This window comes from Cladophialophora yegresii (assembly GCF_000585515.1).
Source record: "Cladophialophora yegresii CBS 114405 chromosome Unknown aczIN-supercont1.5, whole genome shotgun sequence".
Taxonomy (NCBI): Eukaryota; Fungi; Ascomycota; class Eurotiomycetes; order Chaetothyriales; family Herpotrichiellaceae; genus Cladophialophora; species Cladophialophora yegresii.
In genome coordinates, this window is record NW_006913049.1 from 1569849 (window position 1) to 1592808 (window position 22960).

Below are 22960 nucleotides of genomic sequence, written 5' to 3' on the forward strand. Positions count from 1 at the left end.
AGCAGATACAGCGAACAGCAGATACAGCGAACAGCAGATACAGCGAACAGCAGATGCCACGGGCACACAACCCTCCAGTGCAGCTCCCTGGACGGTTCGCTCGCTACGATGTACTGCAACGCAAAGTGCAAATTCAAATGCAACTGTCAACCAACGACCCCAAGCTAGATGGCATGTATCTAACCAGGATGTCCGCGAGAACATTTTAGCGCGTCTGAGATCGTGCGATGACACCTGAACGACGCCACATGATGTATGAGTACATAGTGTATGTAGTACCTGCATGGGAATGTTGATCATGGATCATGGCATGGTCCACTGAGGACTTCTCATGTCATATCATTTTCTACACCTACAGACTCCATAGATTACGGAGTAATTAGACAAAAACACCATGACAGACATCGTGGCCGAGGAAGCTAGTTACTGTAGCGAGGGAGAATCATACCCCGCCGCATGCTGAGGGAGTACCCCGTATTCAGACCTGCGAAACCAATGCCAAAAGCTGAAGCTCAAAGCCAACTCTGCCGTCTCGCAAGACGAAGGAAGCAACACGGCGTCGGCACGACAACAGCACGACACTCGTTCTGGCTCCATCACCAGCATAGGTGACGGCGTGCATAATATTTACTGTGCGAGTCAAACGTGACGGAGGCAATAGCAGGGCCTCAATCGACGTCTCCATATTTTGTCACCTCCTATGATCCGTTCGCCCCAGTCGGTGAGTGGTCAGTGGCCGCTTTGCATCATCGGCGCGGAGCGGTAGAGTACTGTACGAGTAGAACCACGCCGACGCTGGGAATGCAATGCATGTGTACAACATACAGTAGATGATGACGCACTGCAGCACATTTAATTGACGCCGTAGGACGCACTGCACCGTAGCCGCAGCGTACAACAGCACACACACCAGGGACGCCACTGCATAATTAATGGTGAGGTGTATATACTGTGCACGGTAGTTCTTTGGCGCCACGCAGATGTTCCGCGAAACGAGCGAGCTCGTTGCATGTCAGTATACTTCAGTATACTGTACTGTACTGGGCTGAGGGCCGGAAGACCAACGACGGTGCCCAATGCTGGACGGAAGGAATATCAACTAATTACGGAGTACATAACTCGAAGATCGCCTGCTCTCGGGGTGCCTCTGAGATCTCCCATGCCCCACACCCCCATCACATACTTATCGTGATCCATACTCCGTACATGGAGTGTTCACAATCGCGGTACGATCACAGGAAAATAACACTCACGGTGGTCAAGTCGAGAGAAAAAGCAAGGCAAGGCGACGCTGCGCCACGCCACGCTCGCCATGCATGCCTGTTCATTCCGGATACTCCGTATACGTATCCAAATACCAATCATCCAACCCAGCCAGCAAACCAGCGAACCGGCCAACAAGTCAACCAGCCAGCAAGTCTGTATCTACACGCATGCTTACTTGGCTACTCAGGAACAGACATGGAATACTGTGGTATTGTATGCAAAGCACCATGATGCGACACACGAACACAAAAATCCCATCGCAGCTCCGGCAAATCATCTCGCGTATCCTACCCTCCATGGATAAACACCTTTGCTCCAAAATACACCTGTATGCCTCCCTATTGATCATTCCATTTACACAATCAGCCTCACCGAATGTCAGCTGCTAGCATCTCTGCAGGTAATTGCTCGGAACCAGCCCGATCCCGCCCTTGACGCCGCGCGCCGACTCCTTGACTTCGGCTTCCCACCACCCGTCGTCCTGGAGGCGTAGCACCGCGAGGATATCGCCTTTGGTGAAGGAGAGTTCCTCCGGGATGGCGGCCGTGTAGGAGTACATTGCACGTGCTGAGGGGGCCACGTTAGTGATATATTCTTTTACAAGGCAAGAGGTCTTGCTTTGGCTTACCATAATGCAACACGCGCTGCGGCTCGGGCTGTGGAGGCGGCGGACCGCGATATGGAATACTGGCGAGGGATTTACTCCTCTCTCTCCGCAACTCGATGTCCATGCTGCCACCGCGTTGCTGGGACTGAGGTTGACGCTGCTGCTGCTGCTGCTGTTGCTGCGGCTGGGAATATCGATCGCCGCCAAAACTCGAGTTCGGCCGCATCATGTTCTGACGACTGCGGCCGCTACCACCACCATCCCGCCCGTCATAACGTGTCACGTCTTGAGAACTGAGTTGCATTTCCATCCCACTGCCCTGTCGAGGAGCGTGGCTTGACCTCGGATCTGGCCTGGGTCTGCCGGCGTACGGATTCGGCGATGCTGCCCGGTATTGCTGACTTCCTGGTCTTGCGCCCTGTTGTTGCCCCATGGGGTTGGGGCTCGCTGTTCGGGGCATCATGCCAGGCGCAGGGCTCCTCGACCGAGGTTGGTATGCACCCTGTGCTTGCGGTAGTGGACTCGCGGCTCGGGGTATCATCCCCGGAGCAGGACTTCGCCCTCTCGGAGGCTGGGTGAATTGACCTTGTGGTTGCGGGCTGCGTGCTCGAGGAGGTTGATTGTAAGCTTGTGGTTGAGGACTTGCTGCACGCACCATGCCTGGTCCGGGACTTCGACGGCCATCTCGTGTCCCCGGCCTCGACGGTTGAGTCTGACTGCCGTTGACCCGGTTTGTACCCCAGGTTTCCGTGCGATTGAGCATTTCTCGCTTGGTGTGGGCGGGTTGAGGGACACCGAGCGCTGTTTGAACTCGGCCTACTGGTCGCGGCTCTGCACCTGCCGTCTCATAAGCCGGCGGCGGTGTGCCTCGCTGAGCAGCCAGTCTTGCTTGGCTTTCTGCGCTCAAAATGCCTGGTCGAGTGAGTGGTTCCTGCTCTGGGGCTGGTGTGGCCACGCCGTGATATCGGTCCACCGCAACACGAGTACTCGCCTGCTTGGCCATACCACTGCTACTGCCAGCACTCTGCTTCAAATCTGCCAACGCCCGTGCAATTGGATCATGCATTGAGTCATCGGTCAAAGTGGAAGCTGTCGGAGGTGGCAGAAAGCCGCGTCGGCTGGCAGCACTGGTCTTTGGTGTCGTGTCTTGATACCCATCAGGACTTGCCACGTCGAAGACGTTGTTGCCAATGTTGAGCTGGAAGTTTGCTCGTGGGTCCGGGGCCTCTTCACCCTCGGGAGCCATGTCAGCCACATTACGGTTGAAGTAACTCTGCTGTTGCCGCACTGGGGATTTGGTCGGACTCGACTGGGCGCTTGAGACAGTGGGATTCAGGTTGATACGACCATTCGTGGCTGACACTGCATTCCAAGAACTGCGAGTCGACGACAGATCGCTCGCTATCGGGTTTTCATGCTCTTTCCTCGACTTTCTCCGGAACGGGCTGTTGGAGAAGAATCCTGATCTCTTCTTGTGGACAGACTTTTCCGGCGATGTCATCCCTGGCAGTTGAACTCCGTTGATGGGCGCCATTTTTGTGGGCGAAGCCGCTCCAGAAGACGGTTCAGCACTAGTGAACGAGCTTGGAGCAGAATAGTCGCTCTGGTCATCCCGACTTTCAGGTCGAGTGTTCGAAGACAAAGCTGAACCAGCCACAGACGGTGGTGCATCTGAGCGGCAAAACATGGTCATTCCCTCGGTCGGGTATTGGTTGTGCGGCACCTGAGGGACTTCCCCATGTTGACGCGGCGAATAATTTGGCGGGACGTGGGTAGCTTGTGGTTGCTTGTAGTTGAGAGGTGGTGGGCGGCCACTGTTGGGATTGTGAGGTGTTGGCGTGTCATCCTCATCCGGTCGCATCGGTTCCTCCGAGCGTCGCTCTGGTGTCTGGCTTCTTCTCGGCTTCGAGCTTGCGGAGTGTGTTGGTGAAGACGACCTGAAAGCCGGGTTTGTGGTTCTCGAGAATTGTGCGACCGAGTAGTCATCCTCTGAGGCTTCCGAGGCGCTATCAATGTCATTCCTGGCAAAGTTGATGTATCGCGGAGGGTCAGGGATTTCTTGACCTGTGCCACAAGTCTTGATGAAGCTGGTAATGTCCTTCTCCACCTCACAGTTCTCCAGGGCGAGGCGAATCTTCTCACACGACGAATCGTCGGATACACAAACGGTGCTTGCAATGTTGGCGAACGCCCACAGGGAAGATTTTGTGAAGTCAAGCCGTTCTTCCTCGAGATCTTGGAATTTGTCGCAGGCAGCCTTCCATTCCTTGTTCCAGCGGCCCGTCGTTTCTTCCAGGACCTTGACAGCAGCCTCGTATTCATTCGAGTTCGACGCCATGTTGATCTGAGTCTTCTCCAACTTGGCCTTGTTCTTGCGCTCCTCTTGTCCCATGACCATGTGGCCTTGAGCGAGATATCCCTTGATCCGGAGACAGTCCTGTTCGTATTTGTCCCGACATTTGTTGACGTGAGCTGTTTGGGTTTGCTTCATTTTGTGCAGTCGCTCGATCCCATTCTGTATAATCTTCCTCCTCTCCTTGATTCCACCTGCGAATGCCGCCAAGGGCTCTTCCAGCTCGGACTTCATCTGCTGGGCGACCAGGGCATGCTGCTTGCCCATGGATTCCGTCTCTCCTCGAGCGACATCGAGACTGGCGCGCAGAGACCCTTGTTCTGCACTGCCGAGGGGCTTTCGGGACAGGCTGAGCAGCTTTTTGGCGTAGTCTTCCTCGAGCGCGGCGCGGGCATTGTAGAATGCCTTGAGTTCGTCGCAGGTGGTTTTGGCATTTTGCATGCGGGTGAGCAGAGGGTCGACGCCAGCGTCATCGCGCCCCCAGAAGTTATTGGAAACTAGATAACGGTCAGATGCGTCAGGTAGGCCGTAGAGATGGCAGACTCACAGCTCAGCGGCACAGATGGAGGGGCGTCCACTTCCGAGGCAGTGCCTGCTGGCATCGTGCCAGCTTACGAAGAATGGTTCTTCTGTCTTTTGATAGTGGTAGACGCGGTACTGTATGTTGTATGCTGTATGCAGTGTGCTCGTGTGTCAAGCAGATACTGAGGATTGTGAAAGCAGCCGACGGGGTGTGCAATCGGACCCAATGACGATTTCGTACACAGAGTGGTCACCCCAGCAACGTCCCGCCACCATCAGCCTTGCCGCGCGCAACCGCGTCTCAGCCTCGTGGTATCGTCCTAGTGGCCGTTTCCTGCGTTTCTCAACGGCTGACGTTGGGGTCATCAGCTATTTGTCTACTCCGTACGGAGTGACGGTCGCGCGTCCGAGGCGCTACCCACTGTCCTCATCTGGTGACAGATAATCATTCAACCTCAAACATGTAACCCCATCCCTTCACCAGCTTAGTGTCTACTTCTACGATCTTCAGCATACCCCAGACGACGCTAGCCACAGTGTCGAGAACAATGACAGAAGCTGACTTCTCCCAATGCCCGACACGTTGCGCTGCCCGAAGATTGGTACAGAAAGTGGACAAAACGTGCGCGCCCTTCGAGGCCACATCCATCACCATCCCATCTAAAGTGGCTTCGTCCACTTTCCCGATCTCGATGTTGTCCGTCAGCCCAAGATGACGATCCCAGGTCGCATTGATATCGACACCGATTGCCCCATAGTTCTGTCGGATCAAACTGTTCAGCTCTTTCCGATATGGTGTCACGAGCCCAAAGGAGATAACACCCAGGCCGCGTAAAATCGAGTTGAGGGACAACACGGATGTCGTAGCTTTAACGCCGGTCTCTGCTTCGATTGCGGCACACAGTTTCTCGTCATGCTCGAAGCCGAGCCAACCCGCACTTGTACCACTCCACCCGATTACATCCACTTTGGCATCGGCAAGCAAGGTCGCAGCGTGCAGAATCGGCGAGAACTCGAACTGCGCATTCGCCTCGGAGGAAATATCGATCGTAGTCACACGGAACCGAGAGAAGTATACGGAGATTGTGACATCTTTTGATTGGATCGATGAGACAATCGCATGAGTAAGCGGCTCCAATGCCGTATTAGATGACGGCACAAGTACTCCAAGACGAATAATCCTCATTGTCGCACCTACACTGGTGGTTAGCGAAGCGCCCATAAGAGCGAAGAGAAGCCCTTACAGTGAAAGGTCCTGTGGCACTCGGGCAGCAGACGAAGTGAACAGGGTCGTTCGCCTCTGTCGGCTCGGAGTTCGACGCCTATCCCGCCAAGACGCATGTCCCTGATTTTGGGACAATCCTCCTTAGCGGGCTCTGCCGCAATTCAAGACGAACACCACCACGGCCTGCGCCAATGCCAGGAAGCTGCCCCACGACATCTTTGTGCTCATAGAATGAAGGCTAGACCCTCTGTTTCGTCCATCAGTGTCACTCGTTCTCTACAAACGAGTTTGCCAGCCTGCCAAAGAAGGGGACCTCGAAGTGATCCAGTGTCTCGACGTCTCTGTAAGCGTGCAGTGACAGAAACCCGATGAGAAGCAGGTCGATGGCGAAAAGCATCCAGGAGAGAATCTTTGACCATGCCAGGATCAGGTGCAGAACAAACAACGCCGCAAAAAGCATGCTGGACTGCCATGCATGGAATCGGACGTAGTCGCTTTTGTGCTCAAACATGAGTAGAAACACCCCTCCAGCGGGAGGAAGGAGGAGATATGCCAGCATTGCTTCATGATCTACCCTCATGGGCAGACTGGTCTCGAACGCCTCCAGGCTCTGACCTCGCTCGATCCCAGGGGCCGACGGACGTGCAGCGAAGTCACCAGCAAAGGAACTTGGTGGAGGGAGCGGTTGCACGTCAGAGATGGTACGACCACCACCATACCCAGGTCTATTCGGCGGAGGAGGCGATCGGATCCGAGGGGAGTCTATTGAAGGTCGGTCCTTGGGAGGAGGTGAGAAGGCACGCTCTCTGTTCGTAGATCTGTCAGTAATGAGTGCCATTCAATGGTGACTGAAGTGCAGCTTACATTTCGGGGGACGCATCTTGGTAGGGCGCGAAGTTCATTGTTTACTTGGTGTCTCCGCGCGTGTCGGTGCTACGGGGCGGGTAGGAAGTGCACTTGGAGCAAACGGTCCGGGCCTCGTATTTCAAAGAGCCCACTGCACAATACTTCCTTCGAGGATTGAATAGGTGAGGTGAGGCGAATTGCGGTGAGTTGAGCTGGGGTAGGAAAGAACTTGGTATCGACTATCAGGCCAGTCCACTGGATAAAATCACCTGCGCTGCGCCGCGTCTAAAGTGAGGCTTAACCGGAGCTTCGGGCTTAATTTAGGCTTGAGTCTGAGATTAAGCTTGGCGGTCAAGTAAACTAACAACGTACTGTGTAGTGACAGAGCGCGAGCTCCCGTAGGCGTTGACACGAGATCGTCTTCGGTACTAAAAATCAAAGAACATTTGGGAGAACCTTCTTCGGTCGTTGTATTCGTCGATTCGCTCTCGTGGTCCCGTCTGTCAATATGCTCCTCCAGAACCTTGTTCTGCCACAGTTACACTCTCACTGTGGGCAGGGGGTTTTGCGAAAGCCCCAGCGATAGGGTTCCAGTTACAGACTCCCGTTCGTGACTTTGCTCACAAATTCCGGACCCTCAGCTCCGGGCAGCTCGATGGTCTGCTATTCGGCCAGCATGCAGTCGGAGGCACGGGACATGAAACACTGCTTGAGCGGCGTCTTCAACTGACCGTTCAGCTTGGTCGCTTCGTATGAGCAAGCAATGCCCAGCAACAATGACATCGAGCTATGCCTTCAAGAAGGTCCGGTGTCTGTGCACCACGGTACCATCGTTGTGTCCTTGTTGATGCTAGGTGAGACATGGCAAGATCAGAGCGTCAGAACACATCACATTTGTCAGATCGGCATTCGATTTCTTGTATTCATCCTGGCTCCGTTCAACAGTCAGGGACACTGACTGGAATATGAAGCGGCACGCTCGTTGCCAGTCCACTCAAACTCGTCTCCTTGAATTCATTCCTCATTCCCTTGGCAGTCAGGCGCATTGCCCGGATAGCATCGTCGAGTCTCACTTTTTGCGTGCCTGTTTCACTGCTGAGCGCCAGGTTGGCACTCGAGATGGCCTTGATGGCACCCAGAGCGTTCCGCTCTATGCATGGTGCTTGGACCAGACCGCCAATAGGGTCACACGTGAGGCCCAAGTTGTGCTCGATACCAATCTCGGCAGCTTGTTCGATCGCCTCCGGACTGGCCCCCATGCACGCCGCAAAGGCGCCAGCAGCCATGGAGCAAGCAACACCTACTTCTGCCATGCACCCACCCTCGGCTGCGGAGATGGTAGCGCCACGCTTGTACAACATGCCGATGGCAGCGGCCGTTAGCAAAAACGTCATCACGTCACGTTCTGCATCGTCGCTAACGAATTCGATCGTGTACTTCAGCACAGCGGGGATAATGCCGGCGGCGCCGTTCGTAGGAGCTGTCACAATCCGTCCACCAGCAGCGTTAGTCTCGTTGACGGCAATGGCGTACACAGTCAAGTAATCCATGGCCGGGAACGTGGTGCGCCGCAGGGGTGATGGTGGAACGGGATGTTCCAGGGACCCATGAACGCGGAGCGGTTGTCGTCTTCCCACACCAGTCGGTATCCGACTCACTGCCGTGGGTGTCGATTCGGGCAATGATTTGTTCCTCGTCCTTGGGGGAGAGTGTTCCTGACGTGCGACACCTTGAGTGGTAGAGGGATAGAGTCCCCTCGTAAGCCGCTGATACAATGCTGGAGCTCGTCGATGCAGCTTCAACGAGCCTGGCAGAGTGGAGTCTTGCGGTGCCTGGACACCCTCCAGGATGCTTTCGTCCATGACTCGCCAAATCCGAAAGACCTTTTGGTATATCTCTTCGTCTGAGTACCCGTGGCTCTTTTCATTCTCAAAGACAAGTTGCGCAATGGTCAGGTTGTGTTTGTGGCATAAATGTAACAAGCTAGCAGCATTGCGAAAGGGGTAGCGGGGTTGATTTGACGTGGTGCTGTCCTCAGAATCAGCGGTAACACCACTTGTACTGTCCGCGGTGGACGACAGGCCGGTTGAACTAGACTCTGACACAATCTCAGGCAGGTTAGTTGACGTTCCAGCGGCATCGTCCAGGGCTTTGATCTCCGCTCCTGTTTTCCGGTCTCCCGCTGCATCAGCTCGACGAATCTCCTTGTAATACATGTTCTCTGATAAATCAGCGGGATGCTGTCCTGAATCCCGGGTAACCAAATCTTGCGCGTTTTCTGAGGAGCTGTCCAATGGAGCCTGCGTATCTGGACTGGGAGCTTGGTTAATAGAAAGTGCGCCGTTGACGACAAAGCCGCCGCCAACACTAAACAAATCGTTCATTGCCAACATGTCGCCCTCCTCGTCAAAGACGGTAAGGCGCATACCATTGCTGTGTAGGGGCAACTTTCTCCCCCATTCCCAGACAAAATCCTGCTCATAATCAAAGGCAACCTCTTTGCCCTTGCCACCTGGAAGCCCACGGCCGAGGAAAAGCCTCTTTCCGCTTTTAATTTCATCAAAGCGCTTGGGAACGTATGAGGTGTCGACGGTCTCGACGTCGGCACCCTCCAGACCCAGAAGTAAGGCTGACGGCGTCATGTGGCCCTCGCCTGTAAGAGCTAAACTGCCGTAGATGGAAACACGAATCTTGTTAACCTTGTGCAGCAGATTGGCTTCCACGAGATCCGCCACAAAGATGTTGCCAGCACGCATAGGTCCGACGGTGTGCGACGAGGACGGGCCAATGCCAATGGAGAAAAGATCAAATGTTGAGATGACCGCATGCTCATGCTCTGCTTCACTGTACGTGCCACCGTCATCATCATCGGCATATGGGTTCGGCGATGTCGTGCTTAAGTAACGACAACCAGGGGTCCTGGTTACAAGAGAAGCCTTGGTCAATGGGCACCGAGAGCCTCCTGCTGTGTCGAGGCGTCTATAACTTGTGTCGACTAGTCGTCCTCGTAAGCCACAGGTCGAAGCACCAATGACTCGCGGCAGGGCAAACCTGAGGCAACTTGAGCGTGCCATTATGGCAAAAGTTGCGATTAGCGAGCGACTGCTGCCATGGCCATGGCTTCGAGTGACAATATGTGAAGGATTCTTCACTCCGGCCTCTTCGATACATTAATAGATAAACAGCGTCGCGGGTCTTGGCAAGGGGTAACGTCACCTCTTAGGGATTAGCTCTGGATGGCATCGCCAGTATCACTTGCTGCTAGCATCTTCGCCACCGGGCAGAGTGAGGAATGTATAACCAGGTATGTACAATCGAAGCTTGGTCCTCTTCATCAATGCTCCGACAACGACTGCAAATTGACGGCGACATCGCCACGAGTCTAAACTAAGCAGCGGAAAGGGTGTGCCTCGTTGACAATACCAGGCTCTCGCCCACACATTGTTCGAAATTTAAAGCATAAGTAACACCCACGTTGCATGTACATGTCAACTCTAATACACGTTACTGAACTTCAAACACGACTTCCCTTGCCTTGATCCTAGGCATCCGACTCATTCGTAGAACATGATCGTCCCCCACCATCGGGGTGAGTGTGTTGAATATCACGAGCACCAGACGCGATGATGGAAGGTGGTGGAAGTTGGACAGCGGAAAAACGAGCTGCGTAGCGCCCAGAGGCGTGATGGTGAGGGCTTTGAGGTCTCGCAAAACCCAATCCTGATGTCACGATCGCTCTGAAATGACTGACCATTAGCATGTATGTTCAAGAACGAGTAGTACAAAGACAGCAGTGAGGTGAACGCCGCTGCACAGCACCAAGCTGGAAGCCCCAAGGCTGGCCGAGTCATACAGGCCAAAAGGAGAATCGGAAACGACACGGCAAAGAGGTATGAATATCGTCGTCCGTGCTTCAGGGCGAGGAAATGTGATCTACGAAACTAGATAGATGTCTCAAAGCTCGTTGATAGTGATGTCTCGCAGAGTGTTCTAGGCACCACCTAGAATCAAACTCGTCAACCGGCGCTTCCAGGCCGAGTATATCAGGGACGGTCGACAGGTCCCCAATGCTTTCTGGATGAACAGGTATCTGAACAGGTATCTAAACAGGTAGTTGAACAGGTATGGTTATCCTGATACGTATAAATGCTGCGTCAATGCTACTGAAACATGGGCGACGACTTGCTATTCCATCGGTGGAAATTTAAGTGTTTTCCTTTAGTTGTGTCTCAACGCCGAATACTACGCCTTTGTGCCTGCGGACGTAATCTCATCACTACTGATTCCAGAGCCGCATTCGTTGCAATGGCAGATGCACTGCGTGAAAGTCGAAGAAAAGAGCGCGTCGCCTCCTTGGAACACCAGCTGAAGAGGATGGAAGTGGAAAACTGCGTCTTATCCGAGTAGGCGTATGTGAGGAGCGTATGAGGCGTTTATTGCTTGCTTGATGAGCCTTCCCAGTGAAAGCCGCTTGCTCGGCGACAAGTCACAGTCACATTTAAGGACCAGAAGGCTCATGCCGGGCCCCTTCCATGAAACGGGAAAAATGCCCCTGATGCAATGGTCGAACTGTATGTCAACATCTCATTCCTGCGGCACGAAGTCTCACCGGACGTGTGCATGGCGTTATTCGATAAGAAGGAGCAAATCCAGACTGGATTCCTGGTTCGACCAGCCCCCCCCCCAACGGGATACGACGTTCTGAGGTGTCGAGGAGCTTTTTGCAAAAGTGCAAGCCTGCTTCGAGGCGGGCGTGCTAGCAATTGGTGTGGCATTGATCGTGCTCGGCAGATGTAAGTGAATCTCCTTCAAGATGCGACATGATATTGACCCCGGGGGCCAGTGATCATGACTACAAAGACCTGTGCCTCAACCGTGCCCTGGCCCCGAAACTCACGAACCACATGTGATTTTGGCCGCGCTTGACTGGAGGATGATGGCGATCATGCTATAACAACGTCGACAGACATGAGCAACGTGACCTATGAAGTGCCCGGCTTCCGTCGTGCTTTTAGCGCTGGTATCAACGACGCTGGCGTTCAACCACATACGCCAGCACTCGCCGTGCAGGACGAAAGCAAGTCTTTGAGCGTGCTCTTGGAGGGCCAAAGGCATGGCAGCACTGGTCTATGATCTGCTTACTCGTTCTGGGTTGATGGTGGAGGCACAGGGCGAGTTCAGGGAACAGATGAAGCTCGGGTCAAAACTGTAATCGACCAAAGATATTTGTCGGTCGAGGAAGACAAGTCTCTTTTCGCACGTGTCTCGCACATAGAGGGTTCCGCTTGTAGGTGAAGGGTGGACAATCTCGCTTTGTTGAAATAGGGAAAGATCCGTTTACCAGTTCGGTACTGTGTCCTGAGCTGACCTTGGCCCGAATTAGAGCATCAAAGGGTCCGTTTTGCGGACATGGCAACGCCAGACGCGTTTCACAAAGCCTTTCTTACCAGCAGATCGCCCTCTGAGCCTCACCACAACGCTGCGTAGAGGGTTAATATTGAGGTCAATGGCCACCCGTCTGAACGAGCCGAGTCTCCTCATATATGAGAATGCAGTTCGAAGCTTTTTCAACCTCAACCACGCCCTCTCGTTCCCCTTCCAGCGGTGCCCCGCCCAACACCTGAAGTGGTCCTCCTCGTTGAGGACGTCCCTCGCCTGGTACCGCTGGAGTTGGGGCCACCCACCTGCACATAAGACGACGATGGCGTCTGCGCACCCGACCCTCGTCCAGCAGAAGGCGCCCTAGATGTGCCTCTCCAAATACCGGTTTTCGTAGGCTGGACGACTGCTTCTGTTTTCCGCTTCTCCTCTTGTTCTGCGCGTCTTGCTGCTGCCATCTTTCTTTCTTCTTCCTCTGCTTCTCGTCTCTCAGTAGCACGCTGCTTCTGTAAGGCTTCCTCCTCGATATTGGCAATATCCTGGCTGGCACCCTGCCACGAGGGATCGAGGATGAGTCGTTGATTGTGTTCGGTTTGAGACAATATCCGGGTCCATGTATTGAGTAGCGCAGAAGCAGCCGAGACAGTGTTGTTGACAGCCTGATGGTACCAGTCAGTATGCAGCGTGTATTGTAGCCCTCCTGTCCACTACCTTCATGTTGTCTTTCGCCTTTAATAGACTGTGCGTCACGCCTTGAATTGCTTCATTGACCTGGCGGACGCTTTGCAGTTCCTGACGCAGGCTTTCATCACGTTCTCGTTGCTCCTGGTAGGTAGGTTTTGTGGCATGTGCCTGCTTGCTGGTGCCTTCTGGCTTGGAGGGCGAATCCCAGAGGCTCTCGTCTAGGTCCTCCATATCCAGAGATTTGCCGTTGTTCATGACGGACAGAGCAAGGACGAAATGTTGGAAAAGAGTGGAACACCATTCGCCGTTGCATTAGTATGTTCAGAGTACTCCGTACTCCGTAGATTGTAAATGGTCCACAACTGTGCGCATGGTGACCACTTTGCGCGTGGTGGAGGGATGTGGAGGGACGAGCGCGTTCGGGGTGCAGCCAGTGGGTCGCCTAAGCCTCACAGCAGCGGAGCGAACGGCGCTGGTGGCGCCACTAACTACTCCGTACAGCGCACACTGCATTCCCAGCCACGTCAATCACCGCCCAATGGACAAGGCCCAGCCTCCAACATCAACCTCATCGTTGACCTCCTTCTATCTGTACCTCACAATGCTGCCGGTCCCTTCCAACATACCAGACGTGCATTGAGTCGGTCGCCTTACCATACATTACAATCCGATACTTTGAATCCGTGTGCGGTCTCTGGACTGGGACTTCACCCTCGAGGTCCGGCAGTCGATTGGAGGGTGCTCCGTACTTCACTTGTTCCTGAGCGCTCCGCAACATGGCTTCAACACCGCCGCTTCAGATCGCATCCACCCCTCAAACTCCTCCCACACCTTTACACGGCGCTACTTACGATACTCGTCCTACCAGAGCCAGCTCAAGAATCGCAGCAAGACAGGTCCATGCAACTCCTGATGCGCCCCAGCCGAGTACCAGATCCGAAGCAGCAGTGACAACCCCAAAGTCGTCAAGGCAGTCGAGACAAAGACAAACTGCACCAGGTATTCAATCACCTGATTCAACGCCGCGCAATAAGCAAACGCGCCGGGTGCAAATCATCTCTCCCTCCTCCCCCGAAACCGACACCTTGCCCACCAAACAAATGCCACGCTCCAAAGCGCACCTGCAACCTTCTGCTTCCTCTTCAACCATAATATCCGACGGCATGCTCCCTACCCCAGTCAAGACTCCTAAGAAGAAGGTGGTCGCCAAGGCGAACAACGCTGCTCGGGCATTGTTTCAAGAAAACCCCGACATGGTGGATTTTGAGCCAAGTCCGAGAAGAAATCGCAAGAACAAGCGCTACAATGGCTTTTCCCTTGAGAGCTTTTCTGCCGAAGACGAAAGTCATGGCCAGATCCAGATCTTCACCGATTCACGGGATAGAGTCCCACAAGTCGACCACGGCCGAACCAATCCCTTTGTGGACCACGAAGTGAATGGCGAGGCTTCAACCAGTCAGAAGGTTGAAGGAACTTCGAAGCGACGCAAGGTCAGTGGGGAGCGAAAGACGGTAGATCCTCAAGTGGCAGCGGCCATTCGGGAGGACGAGGGCATGGTCTACGTCTTGTGAGTTGACTCTCTGACCATTATTTCGCCAACTAATCATTTTTTAAGTCGCGGCAAGAAGGTCTACAGACGATTTGATGACGAGGACGACGAGGAAGAGGAGATTGACGATGATCTGGGTCTCCTTGAACACTCACCCGAAACAACCACTCGATCGCTCAGGACTCTCACACGTCGCTCAATCAAGCCAAAGAGACTATTCCAGACCGAGACGCAAAAGAAGGCACGCAAAGCCCACGAGGAGGAAGAAGCCTTGACGGACATTGAAGAGCCAGCTGGTCAGACTGGAAATGCCGATGTGTCTAGTCCTGGTTCGCCGAGTGTCCAGATGGGAAGGTCACTGCGCTCCACTGGAAAAGCTCTTCTCTTTACAGACGAAGCCGAATTGAACGCTGCTGATGCAAACTCGAACAAGAAGACTAGCCCCTTTGATACTTGGCCTAGACTCAAGTCTGGTGGTAGATCTTCGACGGGAGGTCAGAAGGGGAGGAAGAGAGGTGCTCCAGACGCTGCCGATGAGACCGTTGGAGTAGCAGCAGTGGAGTCTAAGAGAACGAGGTTTTGAGTCAGCGAGCAGCAGGCCGACATTCTTGCCACGGCGTGTGTTCAGGAAGTCTTTTCTTGGGTTGTCGGTTCCAGGGACTTGTATAACCCAAGGCCATGGATTGTGCATTGTGGGCGAGACTTGTATTCTTCTCGAGTGACGATTTTATTTTCACGACCTGGAAGTGGCTTGATGGCTGGATGAGTTCTCTCTGTTCAGGAACTGCAGGCTTTCGCCATATGTTGAGGCAAACCTTCGAGATAGTACAATGAACAAGTGAAACAAGATTGACATGCCCAGCTCTTCCTGGTACTCCGTAGTGATGTTCTGATGATGCCCTGGTGATGCTCACGTGATATGTGCCAAGGCGTGAAGGAGAAGGACCAGGACGACTGGCGATCCTCTGACAGCCAGCACATCCTGTCTCCAAGTTGTTCCTGCTGTCACATCTCATCAACATCTATTCCTTCTCTCGTTCACGTGGTGAACCACCTTGTTCTAGACGTTGACTCTTTATCGACCACCCTCCCACCTCCTCTCACGTTCCCTTCACCTGCACTGCGCCTGGACCCAAACCGTGCAACGTGACTGCTTCTCCCCGCAAACCCTTCGTACACACCACCGCCCTTTCCAAGGTCATGAATGCTTCCCATGATCACCAGTCCTGCCGCGTCCGGCCCCTCTTCGCTCTCAAAGATATCTGCGACTCAGATTCTCCTGCTTCTTGATACCATCAGCGAAAGAGAGGGAAAGCAGAAGTGGGAGGCCAAGAGGGAGAAGATTCAGCGACTGCTTGACTCCAACGGCATGGAGGTCTTTTCCCAGTTCCTCCGGCGCGCTATCTCCCTCAACAATGCCGCCATTTTCCAGGGAGCCAAAGATCATGACCAAGGAAGCTACAGACTGCTACACGAACAGTTGGACCAAGTCGCCTCAGATCCAGAACAACCTGCGAAGATTGCTGAGGCCATTGACACGTCCAAAGAGGACTCCTTCCGCGATTTTGATCTAGTGGGCTTCATCCAACACTTCTTCCCTTCTGACACCCTATCTCAAGTCATCCTCGCCGTCGCCTTCACAAAATGCGCTCGCGTCGACCTAAGAGCAAAGGCCGAGAGCTTCTTGACAAACTTCGCCCAATCCTCCCTGCGGACTCTGTCAGAAGGCCGTGGCGCCAGTTCACCTTCCTTTGCTGCTGAAAATATCTGCTCGGTAGTCGAGTACTTTTCGTTGGCCGCCGCTTCAATAACCACCCAAGATCAAAAGGACGACCTTTGGCGAGCCATCACACCTCGATACACAGGGACTAAGCCCGAACTATTATATGGTGCCTATATGGTCACGCGCCTCCCGTCCGAGAATCGAGACATTGCACGTGGCCTGCTACGGCATGGCCCCAAAGCACTCGCATCCGAACAAGCTGCTCGAGATTTTCTGGCATCCTTGCCTGCGTCCGCCATCACCGAACCCCAGGCGGCCAATGCGATCCTATTCCTGATCCTTACCGTCAATCAACAATACGAGTTATTGAATCTGGTGGATGCTTTCCGGGTGAGACAGCTGGACTGGAACCTGGTCATCCAAGGATTCGACATTCCGGGTCTTCGGTTGCGGAGGACAGAGTTCCCGAGACTGTATGGGACTCTACTGCACGTGGCGCAGGAAGATACACACCTGGACCTCCAGAGACTCTGGGGAGGAACCTGGCAAAATCCAGCTACACAGATTTCACTTCTCGCTGGTTTCCTCGCTGCTCCAACAACAGTGGTGCGGGTTGCGCGAATACCGCATTTGCGTTCGACTCTGCCTCAAGATGATTTGAAGAAGCTGTCTCCCGAAGTCGTGAATTTGATCACCGCGGAGTTGGACACCCCGTACGCCTCGGCCGATGCTTGTCAGGCCATCTTTGAGGTTGTCCTCGGTCCAGCAACCGGGCCAGATGGAGAAGATGCAATGGACATATTGCAAGACGTCTATCAAAGTCACGCGGCCATCTTCCTGCTGTTCCTTTCACGCACCAATGCCAAACCGTGGGCCAGTGACCAAGAGAAATTCATCGCGGAATGCTTCAGCCTTTTCCTTGAGAAACAACGCCCCGACTATCGGCCGGTCCTCCAGGCTCTCGCGACACAGAATCCTCAGTACCTCTTCGAACTTTGCCATTTAGTCTTTCAGAACGATCCTCGCCAGACAGAAGTCATCTATGAGCGCGCCGAGGAGTTTGGGTGGACTGAGGAATTTCTCAAGCATTGGACCAACCCCTTGGCACTCGATATCGCTTGTATGCGCGATAGACTGCGACAGGACTTCGACCTAGAACGATATCTTGCAGAAGCCGCTGAGGGGCAAACGAGCCTGGGGTTGATCCTCGCCAAGTACCTCCGGATCAAGGCAGACGACGAATTCAGGGTTCAGCGTGGTGGAGCACCGCCACAATCGATCCCACTCACTCTCCGAAACGTACATACTCTCCTGGAAAAGGTCGAAGACAATCTGGATGATCGTGACGCCGTTGAAAGCGCTCAGACCACATGCTTACAGACTTATCCACGGTTAATGAACTATGGGGCAGGTTTTGATGACATATTGGAAAGGAGCAGTGAAGAAAAGGGCAATAAGCTTTCCGAAGTTATCGATAAACAGATGTCCGAGCTGTTTGGCCGCATGTATCGAGGAGAGCTATCCATTCGCGACATGGTCAACGAGATGCGCAAGTTCAAAACTTCGGCTGACCCACAACAGCAGGATCTCTTCTGCTGCATTGTTCACGGGCTGTTTGACGAATACGTCTGCTACAGCGAATATCCGGAGGATGCTCTGGAGAAAACAGCGCTCCTCTTTGGCAACATCATCAAGTACAATCTCCTCCCGTCAATTCCCCGAGATTTCGGACTTGCTCTTATCCTTCGCGCTGTCCGCGACCATGAACCGGACACACTCATGCACCGCTTCGGCATAGAAGCATTACTGCAGATTAGCGATCAGCTTTCGGAATGGCCTGGCCTGTGCAGTCTTCTTCTGCAAGAACCTTCACTTCATCAACACGCGGAACTTATGCAGCGAGCCGAGGAGGGCCTCCGTGCTCAACAGGCGGCTGGTAATGGCAATGGCCACGGCTTCGGCGCTAACGGCATTGGGAGCGGCCACACAGCGAACGGAGCCGCTGATGTTGTCACTCAAGATACTGGTCGTGGTTTCCGAGCCTTACACGCTGACCCTCCTGATCCTTCTGCCCATTTTCGCGAGCCCGACCAGAAAGTCCAAGAGAAGATTCTGTTCGTCATCAATAATCTCTCCAAGGACAATATGGCCAGCAAATTGGTGGACTTGAAGGAATCTTTTGCCCCGGAGCACTATCAATGGTTCGCCTCATATCTGGTGGAACAGCGTGCAAGACTTGAGCCAAACAACCAGGAAATGTACTTTCAGTTCGTCAGCAAATTTGGCGACAACTTGCTTATGTCTGAGGTGATCCGCGAAACATACGTCAGTATCAACAAGATGATGAGCGCTGAATCCACCATAAATTCTGCTACCGAAAGAAGTCACCTGAAGAACCTTGGAGGTTGGCTAGGGTCACTTACTCTGGCACAAGACAAGCCAATCAAGCACCGCAACATCTACTTCGTTGATCTCCTTGTGGAAGGGTATGACACCCAAAGACTCATCCTGGTCATCCCCTTTACATGCAAAGTCCTGGCGCAGGGTGTGAACTCTCTGGTGTTTGTACCTCCCAATCCTTGGCTCATGGAAATCATTGGCGTGCTTTTGGAGCTCTATCATCACGCCGAACTCAAGCTGAATCTAAAGTTTGAGATTGAGGTTCTTTGCAAGGAATTCAAGCTTGACTTCAAGAAGCTTGAGCCTGCTTTGGTCATTAGAGATCGGCCTCAGGCAGAAGACGATGTAGCCAATCTTTCGGGACTGCAAGATGGCGTGGAGAATTTTGACGAGATTGGTCTGAACGGCGCAATGAACAGAGCCGTCCGTGAACGCTTGTCTGCCCCAGAGATTATGGCAACTCTTCCAAATCTCGAGGACGTGCTCAAGTATCCGCCCACGTCAGGGTCGCCTCAGGATCAGGCTCTGGTCAAGAACATCATTTATCGCGCATTCGACCAAGCTATCCAAGAAATCATCGCCCCTGTCGTCGAACGGTCAATCACAATAGCATCAATTTCCACGGCTCAACTTGTTGCGAAGGACTACGCCCTTGAGCCAGATGTGGAAAAGTACCGTCTGGCCGCTAGACAGATGGTCAAGTCGCTCGCTGGCAGTCTTGCCCTTGTCACATGTAAGGAGCCTCTTCGAATGAGCATTTCGAACTACATTCGTCGTCCCGCTCAAGAGGATCTGCCCGAACATCTTCTACCTGAGGGCGCCATTCTGATGTGTGTGAACGACAATCTGGACACAGCATGTTCTCTTGTCGAGCAAGCTGCCGAACAACGCGCCATGGCAGAAATCGACCAAGTCATTGAAGGTGATATGGAAGAACGTCGTCGCTTCCTCGCCGAGGGGGGAAACAGAGATTTCATGCCTGCAGGAATCAATCGGTGGTCAGCTTGGATTCCGGAGCCCTATAAGCAAACCGTCGGCGGTCTAAACGAAGCGCAACGGGCAGTTTATGAAGAGTTTGACCGTAGAGTGCACGGGATGAATGCCAATCATCTACCAAATGCTTCTACCGACACGACTGGCCGACAGATTCCTGATATTTTGCAAGATCCTCTTGCGATGCCCAATCTCTCAACCCCTGCCGACCAGCCTGCTCTTCCTCATCAAAGCCCATTAGTGCAACAAGAGAATCGAATGCTCTCAGCTATGCAACAGCCACGCGTCAATGGCTTTGCTGAGACCATCCCACCTCATGAGCGCATATCCATCCTCATCGAAGACATCCAGAAGGCGGCAAGAGCATCAGGAACCACAAGAGTGAAGGATCTAGAGAAGAACGGCTCGATCTTCCAGGATTTTAGGCAAATCCTGATCGTCCTTACAACGTCCCAACGCCCAGCAACTGACTTGCTCGCACGTCAAATCGCGGAAAAAATTTGCGCCACCTTTACGCAGACGCCCCCGGCAAGCCCGCTCGAGGCTGAGGTCCTAGCATTCTTGTTATCCAAACTATGTCAATTGTCAGACCTCATAGTCAGAGATGTGCTGAGATGGATGACAGCTAGTGAGGAGCTCATTTTGGCCAGCTCGAATGTGGTAGTGGCACTAATCACGGTGGGCTTGCTGGAGATCTCTCGGGTTGACGCCGCTCTCTCATCCTCCATCCTGAATAAAAATATGCGAGGGCTCGAGATCCTGGCAGAGATCCTCGACCAGACGCTCTTCACTGATGAGCCAACCGCGCTTCGAGCCGACTTCGCCAATAGCCTCGTCGCAATGTCTGCTTGGGTGAAGGAGCAGCCTGATCTTCTTGTGGCGTCAGAAATCAGCTCAAAGCTCAAGGCTCACGGCATGCCTGAATTCGTGAGCGTTGAAGTCACCGACAAGACCAAAGCGAGGCAAGATCAGATGCGCTATGTGTTCGATGAATGGGTCGGAATCTTCGAGAGCATCGGTCAAAACGACAGCACATGCGCTGCTTTCCTAAAGGAACTCCACAAGGAGCAGACTATCAATAGTACGGAAGACTTGGCCGATTTTTTCCGATTGTGTATCGACTCATGCATTGAATGCTACGAGCGAGAGGCCCAGAGTCCGAGAGGCAGTGTCGAGGTGGCTTTTGCTCACGTGGATGCTCTCTCCCGCCTGGTCATTATGCTTGTCAAATTCCAAGGCGAGACAAATGGCGCGGTCCGACTCAGCAAGGCGCCATACCTTGAGACCATTTTGACGGTAATTGTGCTGGTTTTGAACCACCATCAAAACATGCGGGGCGTGGCTTTCCCACAGCGTCTTTTCAACCGCCTGCTGGCAAACCTGCTCTACGAGTACGCTGCTGCTCGATTGGATACCACCAGCGACCACGTTGACATGATGTCCGCCTTCGCCAAATGCTTCAAGTCTCTCCAGCCTTCGTGGTTTCCGGGATTCACCTACGCGTGGTACGGTCTCGTCGTACACCGCGTCTTTGTAGCGGGTATGCTGAAATCGAACGATCAAGCTGGCTGGGATACGTATCGAGAGCTCATCGGACTGCTTCTTCACCACATCTCCGAATTGTCCACCACAGCTGGTTTCGAACTGTTGAATCTCGACCTTTACAAGGGCACGCTAAGGAACATCCTGGTCCTGCTCCATGATTATCCGGAATTCCTCTGTCAGAACCATACCTATTTCTGCTCACGCATTAGCTATGGGATCCCGCAGCTCAGGAATCTCATCCTTACTGCGAAACCGTCGGCGTATCACGATCTGCCTGACCCTATGACGCCTGGTCTGAAGATCGAACGGCTCGAAGAGATGAAGAAACATCCGACCATGGCGGGCGACTTTGACTTGGCGCTACGACAGGCCGACATACGGGATGTCATGCTGGACGCCATCCGCAAATCAGGTGACTATGAGGTTGCCTTGAAGCAGATCAAGGCAGCCCTTCTCGAAGGCCAGGTTCGATCGACGGCTATGGGACCAGCGAAGAGTGTCGAGATCATTAACGCTCTGGTGCCATTCATTGGGCAGGAAGCACTGAGCAGCCCGCCCGGTAGATTCGACGGCAATTTGGCACCCGTCGTCTTCATGACCAAGCTCGGGCTCAGCCTGGGCTACGAGGGTCGGTACCAAGTCCTCAATGCCATTGCAGACCAGATCCGGTACCCCAGCACACATACGGATTTCTTCTGCAAGCTGATGCTCCATCTTTGGGGATCCGGCAATGTCGATGAACAACAGCGCGAACTTCGGGAACAGATATCGCGAGTCGTCTACGAACGACTGACCGTTGCCCGTCCTCACGTCTGGGGCATGACAATCCTGTTCCTGGAATTACAGCAGAATGGCAGTTATGGATTCTGGGAGAACCTTGCGCCTGAAGCGAATATGCAACAGCGGTTGCAACAAGCGATGCGAACAGCTCACTAGTGTGAGAAGAGATACTTGTGCATATATCCAGCCAAGGAGAAAGGCTGGATAGGACCACGAATGGGGGTTGAAATTCCTTTCTTGTACACTGTTCTCGTGATTTGGGTGTGTGGGATGCCCGGACGACATGGCGATGGTCACCTTTGCGGTATCATGCATATGACGGAGCACTGAATTAGCAGGGCATGGAATCCCGGCCCCTATATGTGGAAGGAAAGCACAAGGTCAACGGACATAATCATCACACGAGGAATGACCGGTGTTCTTATGACTTGAACATTACTGCGTCGGGAAAGAAAAGCAAGAGTCTTATTCTTAATGCTCTGTGGCATGGCAGGAACAGGGATCAGTCGCTCGTTTGTGGGAGCCATGGAGGTGTTAGTCGACGAGCTCAGCCAAGGATAGCTCAAAGCCTCCTGTAGCTTGCCGGGAACCTGGTCCAGCCACTCGATAAATATTTTGTGTAACATAGATGACTTTTGAATGAAAGTAAAGTCAGCCCTCCGCGATCTAGTCGTCTTGGTGCTTCGTTTTTCTCTCGTACTGGAGCTGGTCAGGTGCTGGTGCAGCAATTTTGCTGACATCATATTCCTGCTGGATCTGGTTGAACCGGGCGGATTTGTGTGGCGTGTCACTAGTTAAAAACCGGGTTTTGGGCTCGGCCACCATTGAGATTGGCTTCGGCTGCATGAAACATGTCATTCTCGGAAATATGACTTGACATCATTGGCTCAAGCCACAACCACCACCGCTTCACTCAACTGCAGATGCCCTGGCACAGCTGTGGCTTTCCGGTGCCCAGTGCAGCTGAAGGTGGAGAAATGCCAGTGATGGCGGTGGCACCTGCCCGGGTTACCGCAGTGGGTACGATGGCCAGATTCCAAATGGTCGAATGGCAGGTGAGACTGAGGCATCAAGGTTCAGCAGGGAGG

The 22960-nt window shown here is 53.5% G+C and overlaps 7 protein-coding genes across 7 annotated transcripts; 2 read left to right on the top strand and 5 right to left on the bottom strand.

Annotated features, from left to right (window-relative positions):
- Positions 1-1651: 1651 nt before the first annotated feature.
- A1O7_07290 (uncharacterized protein) lies at positions 1652-4828 on the bottom strand (the record flags this gene model as incomplete). Its single annotated transcript, XM_007761290.1, has 3 exons — positions 1652-1833; positions 1895-4723; positions 4774-4828. 3 exons carry the CDS (start codon positions 4826-4828, stop codon positions 1652-1654), a joined length of 3066 nt encoding a protein of 1021 aa, XP_007759480.1.
- Positions 4829-5193: 365 nt separating this feature from the next.
- On the bottom strand, positions 5194-5934 carry A1O7_07291 (uncharacterized protein; the record flags this gene model as incomplete). Its single annotated transcript, XM_007761291.1, has 1 exon — positions 5194-5934. The coding sequence occupies one exon, from the start codon at positions 5932-5934 to the stop codon at positions 5194-5196; it is 741 nt and encodes a 246-aa protein (XP_007759481.1).
- Positions 5935-6238: 304 nt separating this feature from the next.
- Positions 6239-6811, bottom strand: A1O7_07292 (uncharacterized protein; the record flags this gene model as incomplete). The annotated part of the gene is made up of 1 exon (XM_007761292.1): positions 6239-6811. The coding sequence occupies one exon, from the start codon at positions 6809-6811 to the stop codon at positions 6239-6241; it is 573 nt and encodes a 190-aa protein (XP_007759482.1).
- Positions 6812-7757: 946 nt separating this feature from the next.
- A1O7_07293 (uncharacterized protein) lies at positions 7758-9575 on the bottom strand (the record flags this gene model as incomplete). The annotated part of the gene is made up of 1 exon (XM_007761293.1): positions 7758-9575. The coding sequence occupies one exon, from the start codon at positions 9573-9575 to the stop codon at positions 7758-7760; it is 1818 nt and encodes a 605-aa protein (XP_007759483.1).
- A 2817-nt stretch (positions 9576-12392) lies between these two features.
- A1O7_07294 (uncharacterized protein) lies at positions 12393-13137 on the bottom strand (the record flags this gene model as incomplete). The annotated part of the gene is made up of 2 exons (XM_007761294.1): positions 12393-12857; positions 12910-13137. The coding sequence occupies 2 exons, from the start codon at positions 13135-13137 to the stop codon at positions 12393-12395; spliced, it is 693 nt and encodes a 230-aa protein (XP_007759484.1).
- A 521-nt stretch (positions 13138-13658) lies between these two features.
- A1O7_07295 (uncharacterized protein) lies at positions 13659-15014 on the top strand (the record flags this gene model as incomplete). Its single annotated transcript, XM_007761295.1, has 2 exons — positions 13659-14449; positions 14498-15014. 2 exons carry the CDS (start codon positions 13659-13661, stop codon positions 15012-15014), a joined length of 1308 nt encoding a protein of 435 aa, XP_007759485.1.
- A 630-nt stretch (positions 15015-15644) lies between these two features.
- On the top strand, positions 15645-22028 carry A1O7_07296 (uncharacterized protein; the record flags this gene model as incomplete). The annotated part of the gene is made up of 1 exon (XM_007761296.1): positions 15645-22028. One exon carries the CDS (start codon positions 15645-15647, stop codon positions 22026-22028), a length of 6384 nt encoding a protein of 2127 aa, XP_007759486.1.
- Between the last annotated feature and the right edge of the window lie 932 nt (positions 22029-22960).